The sequence below is a fragment of the Nannospalax galili genome, unplaced genomic scaffold (genome assembly GCF_000622305.1).
Source record: "Nannospalax galili isolate Female #2095 unplaced genomic scaffold, S.galili_v1.0 scaffold218, whole genome shotgun sequence".
Lineage (NCBI taxonomy): Eukaryota > Metazoa > Chordata > Mammalia > Rodentia > Spalacidae > Nannospalax > Nannospalax galili.
This window is the reverse complement of record NW_008343207.1, coordinates 3,850,020-3,864,092: the sequence shown is the minus strand read 5'-3', so window position 1 is coordinate 3,864,092 and position 14,073 is coordinate 3,850,020. Positions and strand designations below refer to the sequence as shown.

General features: G+C 45.3%; 1 protein-coding gene across 2 annotated transcripts in view; it reads left to right on the top strand.

The window, feature by feature from the left end:
- Positions 1-3,919: 3,919 nt before the first annotated feature.
- The window catches only part of P2rx4 (purinergic receptor P2X 4), a 19,482-nt gene continuing 9,328 nt past the window's right edge, over positions 3,920-14,073 (top strand). The window contains exons 1-2 of one of the 2 annotated variants that reach the window (XM_029566601.1): positions 3,920-4,108; positions 11,363-11,510. In XM_029566601.1, coding sequence (XP_029422461.1) covers positions 3,975-4,108; positions 11,363-11,510 — 282 coding nt within the window. In that variant the 5' untranslated portion in view covers positions 3,920-3,974. The remainder of the gene's footprint in view (positions 4,109-11,362; positions 11,511-14,073) is intronic. The other variant, XM_008839382.3, reaches the window with a different exon arrangement.

Genomic DNA, 14,073 nt, shown 5'->3' with positions numbered 1-14,073 from the left:
GTGAAACCACTGAGGACAAGTCAGCCTTTCGGGTTGCAACAGCAAGAGGTTTATTTGATGCACAGGTACCTGTGGGCACAGAGTCTCCTCGGAGGACTTGCGCGCCCCAGGTTGGGGTTTGGCAGTTTTTATAGAGCAGAAGCAGGGTACAGAAGCAGAAGAGCAGTTATTCGTTAATTCAAAAACACAGAGTCATTTCAAAAACACACAAAGATATGGGGTAAGGGTCGGGGCTAAAGGGAAATGGGATTACTGGTATCGAAGACACACAGAGATATGGGGTAAGGGTCGGGGCTGAGGGGAAGTGGGATTACTGGTATCGAAAACACACAGAGATATGGGGTAAGGGTCGGGGCTGAGGGGAAGTGGGATTACTGGTATCGAAAACACACAGAGATATGGGGTAAGGGTCGGGGCTGAGGGGAAGTGGGATTACTGGTATCGAAAACACACAGAGATATGGGGTAAGGGTCGGGGCTGAGGGGAAAAACACAGAGTAATTTCAAAAACACACAGAGATATGGGGTAAGGGTCGGGGCTAAGGGGAAATGGGATTACTGGTATCGGGCCCTAAGGGTGGTCCTTCCGCCCGTAAGATTTGTTTACAGCTTGATCCTTGAAGCTTGACCAGCGGTGCCTGCCTGTTTTGCAGCTTTTAGATAAGGCTGGTTCTGGCTTCTGGCTGACAATGGGCTTGTGGAGCTTTTAGATAAGGCTGGTTCTGGCTTCTGGCTGACAATGGGCTTGTGGAGCTTTTAGATAAGGCTGGTTCTGGCTTCTGGCTGACAATGGGCTTGTGGAGCTTTTAGATAAGGCTGGTTCTGGCTTCTGGCTGACAATGGGCTTGTGGAGCTTTTAGATAAGGCTGGTTCTGGCTTCTGGCTGACAATGGGCTTGTGGAGCTTTTAGATAAGGCTGGTTCTGGCTTCTGGCTGACAATGGGCTTGTGGAGCTTTTAGATAAGGCTGGTTCTGGCTTCTGGCTGACAATGGGCTTGTGGCGCCTAGTTTCCTCAGACCAGGCTGGCCTTGATCTCACAGAGATCTGCCTGCCTCTGCCTCCCCAGTGCTGGTATTAAAGGCATGGGGCACCATGCCAGGCAAGAAGCATTTAGAAACTGGGCTTTCCTTTTCCATGTGAAATTCAAGCCCTCCCAATTGCAACAGCCTGTATTTTGGCAGAGATCTTATTGGCCTCTTGCCTCCATCTCTCTAGCATGAAGAATACAGCAAGTACATAGCAGGAACTCAGTAAACACCCATCACGTAAGTCCATCCCACCTAAACAATCACCACCTTCTCCCGGGACCATTTTGTAAAGCAAAACAAATGGCATCTCTGTTCCTTCCTCTAATTTAACAATTCCATCTCTAGAAGCAGATGTTACTGAGTTCTTGCAATTTTATTCTCATTTTTTATTTGAAAAAACAAATTTGAAATAGGAATCTCGGTCAGGAAAAGAATTAAGATGTCTTATTGTGGAGGTGGAAAGCTTTTGCAATGTGATGGTAATTAAGAACTTTGTAACAGGAAAACTCTTAAGAGACAGGTATGGGAGAGGTAAGCAGGAGTCTCCCATCCTGCCCGCTGTGGTTTCCCAGGTTGGAAGTCTTTGTTTTCCAGTTTTCTCATTCCTGTAACCTGTGTGGCCATATGTTACCTTGCTTAATTATCACAGGTACTTTTTACTTATCACCTATGTGCTGTTTGCCTTTTGTTTGCATTTCCCCACAAAAGTATAAAAGCCTCCAAAACTTGAACACGAGGTCTGACTCCTTTATTCGTGGTGTCAGGCCCGCTAGTGTCTCCTCACCTGACTTCCGCTGTTGGCCTCTGATTTTTTCCATAACATTTTATTAAAGACTACTTTTTTTTTGGTCTTTTTTGAGACAGGGTCTCCCTGTAGCCCCAGCTGTCCTGGAACTCACTATGGAGACCAGGATGGCCTTGAATTTACAGAGATCCGCCTGCCTCTGCCTCCCTAGTGCTGGGATTAAAGGCGTGCACCACCAAGCCTGGCTCATACAGACTATTTTTAAGTGTCACAAAATAAGAAACAATCAGGGCTGAAGATGTACCTCAGTGGTAGAGCATTTGCCTTGCAGGTGAGAAATCCAGGATCCAATTCCCAGTAATACATATATACACAGGAAAGCAATCAAGAATTAAGGAAATGTCATATTGTTTCAGTTTATTTATTTATTTAGCTATTTTGAGACAGGGTCTTATTATGTAGTGCTGACTGGCCTGGAACTCACTATGTAGACCAAGCTGACTTCAAATTGTGACATCCCCCCCCAGCTCAGCTTAATGAGTGTTAGGATTACAGTCATGCATCACCATACCTGGTCCACAGATTAAAATTTAGTGATCATGATGATGAGTCAACACTAACACGAGGCTATGGTTTGTGTATGAAGTCTCCAGAAACCTTTATGTGTGAAAGGTTTGTTCCCCAGCCAGTGAATACAGTCATCGACTGGTAACTGGATTCTGAGGGCTCTGATCCCAACAGACAATCATATCGTTGAGAGGTGGCAGAAAGTAGGGGGTGGAGCCTAACTGGAGAAAGTAATTCGTTGGAAAGTAGTCCTGGAAAGACATACCTTGTCCCCACTCCTTCCTAACTCTGCTTCCCAGCCGCCATGGGGTGAGCAGGCCCACTCCATTACACTTCTCTGCCATGTCCTGCCTCATCTTGGGATCAATACGGTGTAGCCAAATACCATGATGGAAGCCTCTGAAACTCTGAGGCCAGATAAATCTTTCCTCCTTTAAAAAAATGTTTTATTATTTTTATTTTATGTGTATGACTGCATTGCCTGCATGTATGTAAGTGCACCCATGTTATACAACGCGAAGTCAAAAGAGGGCAACAGATCCTCTGGAACTGGAGTTACCGACAGTTGTTAACCACTGAGCCATCTCTCCAGCCCCACAAACTAAATCTTGTATAAATTACCTGCTAGAATTTATACTGCTTAAAGGAAGGCTACGATGCTGTTTGTTATGTTCACTGGGCAGTACCTGGCATAAGTAAGGTGTGTGTTAACACTTGTTGAACGCATTGGTAAAACTAAATATAAAATACCTATGAAAACACAGCCGAAGGGAAAGAACGTACGTTGAACAATGGTGCTTTCTCACTTGCCTTTTATTTTCCAATTCTCTATAAATTTTTTTGAGACCGGGTCTCAGTATATAAGCCTGACCTAGAACGCCATGTGTAGAAGAGGCTAACCTTGAACTGATAGAGATTCACCTGCGTCTGCCTCGCGAATGCTGGGATTGAAGGCATGTTCTCCCTAAACTTGTGATCAGACTTTCGCAGTGACAGGATGGATACTGGAACACCTCCCTGGTCCTGGCTGCTTCCTCCTCTCAGTGCCACTAAAACAACACGTGACTTGAGGCAAGTGCATGACCTGACTTCAGGTCCAAAGGGACATTTGATGGAGCCTGTGGCCACTCCAGAGCCCCCAGGAAAACTCTCCTAGTTCCAGAAAGCAGCCCAGCCCAGCTCTCTCCATCTCTGCCATAACAACCCTGCGGGGTGGCCGCTCTCGGGCCTCAGGTCCCCTATGAATGTCACTCTTACTAACCGCCCCCCCCACCCACCCAGGGGAGCTGCTCGTTACCGGGTACCCACTCCGTGCCTCCCTGAGGGGTTAACTCGCTTCCAAAAGGGAGGGACTTTTCTCATCACCCACGTCCATCACTCTCGGAGCTGTCAGGGCTCCCCAGCCCCGCCCCTGAATGAAGGTCACTAAGGGGAAGTCATTCTTTCCCGGCAAACTCCATCCCCTCAAGGAGTCTCGGGTTCCGAAGCCCTTGTCTCGGCGGCGCCGAGGGGGAGGGCACGCGCTCCACGGGCCGCCCCCTTCCGGGCCCTCCCAGCGACCTCGCGAGTCGCCGCGAGCAGGCGGCTGGGCGGAGCTCGGGCGGGGTCGGGCTGCGGCGTCCAGGTCCACGGCCATGGCGGGCTGCTGCGTAGTGCTGGGATCCTTCCTGTTCGAGTACGACACACCGCGCATCGTGCTCATCCGCAGCCGTAAAGTGGGGCTCATGAACCGCATGGTGCAGCTGCTCATCTTGGCTTACGTCATCGGGTGAGGGGTCCGAGGGGAGGGGAACCGCAACAGCCGCAGGCAGCACAAGCAGTCCGGCCCGGCCTGGGTCAGCCGCCGAACCCGCGGGCGCAGTCCACCCCGTCCAGAGGTGGCGACTGGGGCTGCCTCCTGGGGCTCTAGCCCCTTGGTTCAGCCTTTATGCGGGGGCACCGGGTACAGGAGGCTGCTTCGATGTAAGGGCAAAGGCTTAGCTGGACCATTCAACCCACCTTTCTTGCATCTTTACGTGAACCTTGTTCGTGATTTCCATACGGTTCTTACTGAGTCTGCAGTTTCCAGTCCTTTCCTTTTAGCAACATGTGATGACCCAATACATTGGAGAGGACGCACTTCCTAAAAGTGGCCAAAGGTCCCTTTCTTTGTATCATGTGATTGTTTGGGGATATGGTTACCTACCTTTCTCTCGTCCTTCCCCTGCTCTCTTGTTTGTCTGGAACCTGCTATCCTAGGCCTCACTAAAGGTTTAATTTTAATTGAGTACACTAATTCGAATTTAGTACAACCCAGGATAGGGGATGGGAGTTACCTTGCCTACTTTTGGGGTGTTCTGGTGTCTACAACTGCTGGGATAGCAGGTGTAGCTCTTTGTTGTTTTTCTAGAAGGCCTAGAGCAGGGGTCCCCCAAAATGCACATTTGAACATTGACAACTCTTTAGAAAATGCTAGCTCTCAACCTGACCCTCTGATTCATCTGCTATAGAGTTATGAATCAGGGCTTTTTAAAAAATACACTTTTCTTTATTATTTTTTATTTTCTGTGTATGAGTATTATTTGCATGATGTTAGAAGAGGGTGTTGGATCCTCTGGAGCTGGAGTTACAAACAGTTGTTAGTCACCATATTGGGTGCTGGGAACTGAACCTGGGTTTAGACAGGAGCAGCCAATGCTCTTAACTGCTGAATCATTTCTCCAGCCCCCAAATCAGGACTTTTTTAAAAAACCTTTTTAAAAAATTTTAGAGATTTATTTGTAATCCTGTGTGTGTGTGTGTTTGTGTGTGTGTGTGTGTGTGTGTGTGTGTGTACACATGTGAGTGCAGGTTCCCACAGGCAGAGGTGTCAAATGTCCCAGGAGCTGGGGTTACAGGTAGTTGTGTGCCCCCCCCATGTAGGTGCTAGGAATTGAACCCAGGTCCTCTACAAGAACAAGCAAGTACTCTTAACTGTTGCCATCTCTACAACCCCACCCTTTTTTTTGTTGTTATTTTTAAGACAGGGTCTTGCTGTAGCCTCAACTAGCCTGAAACTCACTATGTAAAACAAGCTGACCTCAATCTCATAGAGACCACCTGCCTCTGCCTCTCCAGTGTGGGATTAAAGATGTGGGCCACCACAATGGGTTTTCCAGCCCCTTTCTTAATTTTTTTCTATTCATGATTGTATTCACCAGAGAAATTTTTGTGTGACTGGGGTAAGAGGTGTATAAGATAGGTAGACAGCTCAAACATCTACTGATAATAAGTCAAAGAAAATTATTTTAAAACAAAATTCTTTGGGGGGTATTGGAGAGAACATTTTTGGTTTGTTTTTTGAGGCAAGGTCTCAATATGTAGCCCTAGCTGGCCTGGAACTCACAGAGATCCACCTGCCTCAGCTTCCTGATTAAAGGCATGTGCCACAACCTCCAGCCAAGAACAATTTTTTTTTTTTTTTTTTTTTTGGTCTTTTTGAGACAGGGCCTCCCTTAATGGCACTCAAGTCAGCAACTCAAACAGCAATGTTTTTGGTGGTGGTATGTGTGGTGTTGTGCATATGGGCTGTGTGTGTACATGCATATATGGGTGCATGTGTACAGGTACAAAGGTTCAAGATTGAACTCTTTCCTCCCTAGTTTATTTTTTGAGACAGGGTCTCTGACTGAACCTGAAACTGCCTCTGGAGTGCTGAGTTCAAAGGCATGCACCACCATGCCCGGCAAGTAGCAGTTTTTAAAACCAAACATTCTAACACAATGGAATCCAAAGTTATAATAATTTGATACTTACATGCTGAGGAATGATGATAGGAGAAATTTAAAGTCTTTGTTTAATTTTATGGTTATATAAGAGAAAACCTGTATATGTACAGTGTTTTTGCACTGTAACAGCATATACCACACACCACATCTGAGCCAACGTGTTTCAGGCAGCTGTTCATTGGCATTGTATGGTGTGACGGCATGTGCAGTGCAGTGTGTACATTGTATGTTCAGAACCAAGGCTGCAGTGAAGTCATGTGATGCAATATAGGTGAGCACTGAATTAATTCTTGGTTGTTTTGTGCTCAGAAACCGTTTACTCTTGCCATTTTTTGGGGGGGACCCCATATTCAGGCCACATATGGATTTGCAACCCATAGTTTAATAAACTTTGCGGTGTGACCAGCTCCCAGGATCCTTTGTGATCTAGTTCTAGTAAACTACCTGATTGGGAAAGACTCATCCAATGAATTGTTTAAAAGTAACTGATTCCCTACCTTGGGGTGGGGTTTGGAATCTGTTGACACTGCCTAAGGGAATTTACAAGACAACATGTTTTCCTTCCTGTGTAAGTCAGCCCAGCAGCAGTAGGTACCTTGCTGAAGTGGTTGTGGTAGTAATTAATATGCCTGTAATCTCAATACTCAGGAGGCTGAGGCAGAATTTTTAACTCACAGCTAGTCTGGACTACATGAGACACTGTCTCCAAAAAAAGTCTTGCTGGGAATGTAAGGTAAAGTATGCATTTAGCATGTATAAGACTTTAGGTTCAGACTCCAGTACTTGAAAACAAACAAAATCCAGGCATGGACTCAACATCAGACCCACCTGGTCCATATCCAGGCCCATATCATTAAGTCTCAGGAGTGAATAGTTTCCACACTATCCCCTGACCCCCACCAGTGATCGTGTTGGATGCTTCAGTATTGAGATATGCTACTGGCTGGTTAAGTAACTCACATGCCTGGTTGGATTGGAAGCATCTGGAATCAGAAGTTCTCACATAGCTTTGAGTTCTTACTTTTGTTTTCCTAGGATGATCTGTTCACTTTCCTTAGGATACTGTACAAGTCTGGACTGTGGAAAGTATCTCTGGCTTGTTGTGCCTTCGGGTGGCCACTAGGTATATGTAGGTACTGAATGCTTTAGCTGTTTCTACTCTAAATTGAGATGCACTAAAACTGAGAAATACACACTGGATTTTTCAGATATAGTTAAAAAAAAAAAAAAAGATATCACATCAGTACTTTTTTTTTCTGAGGTACCAAAAATCAAACCCAAGGCCTTACACATACTAGACAAGCATTCTGCTACTGATCTACACCTCCAACCCAATACTTCTGTTACGTTTAAATTTATATATGTATGTGAATTAAAATTATATATATGTGAATATGGGTGTACACATGCCATGCTACATGTGTGGAGGTCAGAGCACAATTTTCAGGAATTGATTCTCTCCTTCCACTGTGGGTTCTGGGACTCAAACTCATGTCCTTGGGCTTACACAGCAATCATTTTTACTTGCTGAGCCATCTTGCCAACCTTTTTGAGACAGGGTCTCATACCGAAACTGGACTCCTACTCACTATGTAACCAAGGATAATGGCAGTGGGTTCCTAATCCTCCTGCCTCTGCCTCAAGTGTTAGGATTACAGATGTGCACCACTATGCCCAGCTTCTAGTCTGATACTTTAAAAAATATTTTTTAATTTATTTTTATATGTATGAGTGTTATGCCTGCATGTATATAAGTGCCACCTGTGTTGTGCAGTGCCTACAGAGGACAGAAGTAGGCATAGGATCCCCTGGAACTGGAGTTATGGATGGTTGTTAGCTGACATGTGGGTGCTGGGAACTAAACCCAGGTCCTCTACGAGAGTAGCCAGTGTTCTTAACCACTGAGCCATCTCTCCAGCCCCCCAGTCTGATACTTTTTAAATTGATGATGTTAGAATATTTGGGCTATATTAGGCTACATTAAAAAGTCACTAATTTTTCCTGTGTCTTTTTTTAAAAAAAAAACATGGCTACTAGAAAGTTTGGAACTGCATGTATGGCTCACATTATATTTCTGATCATGGGCTCTTAGCACTGAACTACACCATGCCCCTACTGTACTCTAGTCTATTGGACAGCATAGTTCTGTAGCGTCACCTTATATAGTATTCTGTCTTGGTCATTTTTAAAGCAATAATACTTTGCTTTGATCCATTTTAATATGATCAAACTTGACTCAGGACTTTTTTCTTTTAACTTTTGTTGTTGTTTTGAAACAGGACATCACTATGTTGCCTAGGGTAACCTTGAACTCACTATGTAGTCAAGGCTGGCAAAGATCTTCCAGCCTCAGCCTCCCAAGTGCTGGGATTACAGCATTACATTTCATGCCCTGGCTTTTAACTTCTTTGTTAACTTCCTGATTTAATTAATCTTGGTGGAAGTATGGTTTCTTTCTGCATGCAACTCTTCCTCAAAAAGACACTGACTACAAAATTCCCACTTATCTACTTCTGTTCACCATATAATAAGGAGATAGTTAGTCACATGGTAATGACTGGTATAACACTGTCTCTGATGTAACAAGTCAGTGTATTTGGCAGTGAAACTAATGGCTGGGGCTAGAGAGATAGTTCACTGGTTAAGAGCCCTGGCTGCTCTTGCAGAAGACTCAGGTCAGTTCCCAGCACCCACATGTTGGCTCACAGCCATCCTAACTCGAGTTCCAGGGGATCTGATGCCCTCTTCTGGCCTCCACAGGCAATTTCATGACACTGGTGCACTTACATACATGCAGGCAAAACACTCAAAATAAAATAAAACATATAAAATAAAAATAAACAACAACAAAACCCTAATAGTGGCCTTCCTGCCCTGAGCTCTGTGTGTCAGAATGGGTTACGTGGACCTTTAATGCAGCTGAATTCCTAGAAGCCCTGCAGGAGAAGACTCCCCTGTCAGTCTCTCCTGTCAGGAGAGGATCCCATTTTTACAATGGGCAAGGTATTGGGATGGGTCAGACCAAACAAATCAATGAATAAGAACCCAAACACCACTGGATTTCTGGTCTTAGTATCTGAGGCTTATAAGAGATGAGGTAGATCTTAGCATTTCTTAACTCTAGAAATAATTAGCAGGTCAATATCCTGTAGAAATTTAATAACAGCTGGGCTGGAGAGATGGCTCAGCAGTTAAGAACACTGGTTGTTCTTGCAGAAGACCCGGGTTCAAATCCCAGCACCCACATGGCAGCTAACAACTGTCCATAACTCCAGTTCCAAGGGATCCGATGGCCTCTTCTGTCCTCCTCAGGCATTGCATGCAGGCAATACACATACACATTTTAAAAAATAAATACAAATAATAAATTTTTTTTTAAAAAAGAAATTTGGTCCAGGCATGGTGGCACACACCTGTAGTCCCAACACTTGGGAGGTAGAGGCAGGTGGATCTCTGTGAGCTCAAGGCCAGCTGGGACTACTCGGAGACCCTGTCTCAAAGAGACCAAAAAAAAAGAAAGAAAAAGAAATTTAGTAACAGCTCTGGTGGGGAGGGGTTCTGATTGCTGTACTGTTCATAGAATAAGCATTTGGTATACATTAATTCACCTAGCTTCCAGTGCAGCTTGGCTTGGAACTTGCTATGTAGATCAGGCTGGCCTCCATCTCACAGAGATCTGCCTGCCTCTGCCTCACTAATGATGAGATTAAAGGCATGTGCCACCACCCCTGGCTGCCTTTAGGTTTTTAATTACTCAGAATAGCAATAATATCCTCACCTCAGAAGAGAAGAGCATAGAGTTGGCTAGAATTCCTGGGAAAATGTAAGACAATACTGTAGAAAGTTTCCAGGGGGACCAGAAGGAAAGCTCAGTCAGTAGAGTGTTTGCCTCCCAAGCATGAGGATCTGAGTTTCGATCCCGAGCACCCAAGTAAAAGAAACAGGTGTGGAAGCTGAGTGTGGTGGCGCACACCTTTAATCCCAGCACTCAGGAGGCAGGGGCAGGCGGATCTCTGTGAGTTCAAGGCCAGTCTAATCTACTTAATGAGTTCCAGGCCAGCTGGGGCTGTAGGGGAAACCCTGTCTCAAAAAGACAAAAAAAAAAATAAAAAATTCCAGGTACAGTGTCACACATTTGCAATCCCAGCACTGGCGAGGCAGAGACAGGTGGATCTCTGAGGCTCCCTGGCCAGCCTAATCAGCGAGCCCCAAGTCAGTAAGAGATCCTTTCTCAAGAAGCAAAACTGATAGCTTCTGAAGCAAAGTTGACCTTTGGCCTGCACACACATACACACATCTACACACACAAGGATACATGTACACAAAAAGTCCCTGAGCAAGACATGATGTTGCATACCTATAATCCTAGCACGGGAATCACTTTTGACTTGAGGCCAGCCTGGGCTACATAGTATCAGGCTAGCCAGGTCTCTATAGCAAAACCCTGTCTCAAAATCCAAACCAGGGCCAGCTAAAAGAACTTGCTATACAACCTGAGTTTGAACTCCAGAATCCATGGTGGAAAGAACTGACTTCCAAAAGTTTTCCTCTGACCATCACACATGAGCCCAACTTACACACACTCAATAATAATAGACATCTGGATATAGTGGCTCACACCAATAATCCCAGCTCTTGGGAGTCTGAGGTGGGAGGATTGCCATGAATTTGAGCCTGAGCTACATAGGCAGTAGCAGGCCTGCAAGGGCTACATAGCAAGACTCAAAAAACAAAAGTTGCCTAAAAGATGAGATTCTCTTGTGTAATGGTAGAGGCCCCAGAGGCTTCTGGCTTGAGTTTAACCCTGACTCTACTACTTGCTAGCTGTATGACCTTGAGCAAGCAAATGAACGAACTACTCTGTGTCTTTATTCTACCTCTGTAAATTACTTGCCCCATGAAGTGGTCAGGATTAAATGAATTATCACATGTAAATGAAATGGAAATTCTTGTTATGGTAATTTTATTCTTTCTTGGTAATGCCCATAGATCATAATGTATTGAGAGTATTCACACATCCAGTAATAAATACAGCATTCAACAAGCATTTCCTGTATGCTGATCAATGCACTAAGTGGCCTGAGTCATCTCATTTATTTATTATAAAATAATGAATGGGGCATTATGCCCATTTTGCAGAAGTAGAGTGTAGTAGAAGTTACATAGCTTTTGAAGTCACATAATTAGTAAATGCCATTCTTTCATCCTCTGGCTATCAGAGGCTCCCTGATATCAGTTCAGATTCACTGAATTCTATGGCCTGTGTTGTTTTTTAGGTGGGTGTTTGTGTGGGAAAAGGGGTACCAGGAGACCGATTCTGTGGTCAGCTCAGTGACAACCAAGGCCAAAGGTGTGGCTGTGACCAACACTTCTAAACTTGGATTCTGGATCTGGGATGTGGCCGACTATGTTATTCCAGCTCAGGTATGTCTCTCGCTGTGACTTCTGTGCACACAGAAGCCTTTTGGCTATACCCACTCTGGACTGGCTTTGCACACAAGATAATGAGTGGCCAGAGTCCTGCCACCTCTGATGCCCAAGTTGTTTTAGCTTGAGAAAGCAAGGCAGCCAGATCTCTCTGGGGTGTCAGACTTAACAGGGACCCTTCTGGCAATTCTGCAATTCTAGTGTGACTAGCTTCAACCCAGCAGTTTGTCCTTCCTATATATACAACTTTGTCTCTCCCAGCCCTAGAGGGTGAGAAAGCAGATGTCTTTAGTCCTGGGAAAAGTTCAGCTGGAAATAGCACCTTTTACATTTTGTGTTTGCTTTCCTGTCTTACACCTACAAGGTAAAGCTTGTCAGATGGTGCAAAGAAAAAAAAAAAAATTCAACAGCAGTTTTAGGCCACACACCCCAACCAGAAGGAAACAGGGTCAGATTTCATCAGGAACAAAGAAAGGGAAGAAATTGCTGGATGGGGCATCCTAGTCTCAAGTCTGTTAATCCACAGAGCTGCAAATTAATGTTTTAGTTTCTTTTTCTAATGTTGGGGATGGAATCCAGAGTCTCACACATGCTAGGCAAGCACTCTCCCACTGAGCCAAATCCCTGGCCCAAAGCTGCAAGTTAAGCATTAACTCTTTAGCTATGTGCCACTTGGCCAAACCTCAGCCTGGCATCTCCCTCCAGATGGCTAATGTGCTTGCTTGGTGTGTATGATGGCTAAATTCAGATAAGCTGTGAGTGCTTGGCTTGGAGCTGTGGGAAAGAAAGTAAGGACTTCAGATACTCTAGCCTTCCCTTGCCTTCTCAAGAGAAGAGTCTGGGGGTCCAGAGAGAAGCCAGAGCTAATGAGTCATTAAAGTCAAAGGGAGTAGGGCTGGTTCTGGTGGTGTATAACTTTAATTCCAGCACTTGGGAGGCAGAGGCAGGAAGATCTCTGAGTTCGAGGCCAGCCTGGTGTACATAGTTTGAGGCTAGCTAGGGCTACATAATGAGACCTGTCTCAAACAAAACAAAATAAAGTCAAATGGAACAAAGGACTTGCAGGTCCTTTGGTCTGTGCCTGTCACAGTAGAGTGATATGGAAGCCATTATTTCATGACCCCAAGCTCTGGGACTGTCACACCCAGGGTATCTGGGACAGCTAAGGAAGGCACAAGCCTTGCTTCCAGAGTGGGAAGGGCCAGCCAGCAGTTCTGTGTTCCATCACACAGCTGGGCAGGGGGCCATGCATTCCTCAGGACTTTACCTGAGCTGTCTCCATGTCTTTAAACTTCTCTGTGAATGGAACACAGTGATTACTGTATCTATATGGCTCCTCAGACTGAAATTTCCCTAAGTTTGAAGTAGATCGGTGGTAGGAAACAGAAGGCAGGTCACAATGAACTCTTCGAGTCTAGCTCAAGGAGACTTGGAAGCCGATTTCTGTTGACACCAGGTAAGGGGTGTGTCTGTCTGTTAAACAGCTAGGAGGGTGGCTGTATCAAGAGAGGCTCCAGCCTGACCCCTCCTTTTGTGGCCATTTCCTTGTCTACCAACATAGCTATTGCCAGATCTTCCACCGCCTGTCTGACCTGGGTACAGGGATGCTAACAGTGACCTAATCCCTGAAATGGCTCCCAGAGCTGACTTTGCTCTTCCCAGGAGTATGAAAATGCTGGAAACTTCTAGGAGCTCTTTAAAATTCCAGCACCCAGTGGAGGCTGGGGGCATACAACTAGAATATTCTGGGGTCATTGTCTTTCATTCCTCACATAAGGAGGTCATGATTAGCAAGTCCTCTCTCTCATCTGCAGAAAATTGTTTTCTAGAAAATGCCTTGGTACCTTCATCTCTATAAGGAGAAAAGAAAAGCACTTCAGAGAGAAATGTCCATTGCTGACTCTGATTGAATCTTATTTATCATTTTAGACATTGTCTCCTTTAGCCCCAGCTGACCTGAAACTTACTATGTAGACCAGGCTGGCCTCAGTCTCACAGAGATCTGCCTGCCTCTGCCTCCTGAGTGCTAGGAGTAAAGGCGTGCACCACCATGCCTGGCTTAAGTATTTTAATTATAGTTAGAAAAGAAAACCAGCTGACTTGAGACCTTGGAGGCCTCACAGTTTAAATGAGCAGAGGGTATTTATTTATTTCTACATGTGTTTGTGTTTTGCCTGCATGCATGTAAATGCACCACATGTATGCAATGCCCATGGAGGCCAGAAAAGGGCATTGGATCCCCTGGATCTGGTTATGGACAGTTGTTAGCATCCATGTGGGTGCTGGGAATCAAACCCAGGTCCTCTGCAAAAGCAGCCATTGCTCCTATCTGCTGAGCCACCTCTCCCATCCTTGTTTGTTTGATGAGACAGGCACTTACTATGTAACCTAGGTCAGCCTTTTTAAGTCTTTTTAAAGACTTTTTAAGCCAGATTTGGTGGCGCACGCCTGTAGTCCCAGCACTTAGGAGGTAGAGGCAGAAGGATCTCTGTGAGTTCAAGGCCAGCCTAGTCTACATAGTGAGTTCCAGGACAGCTGGGGCTACAGGGAGACCCTGTCT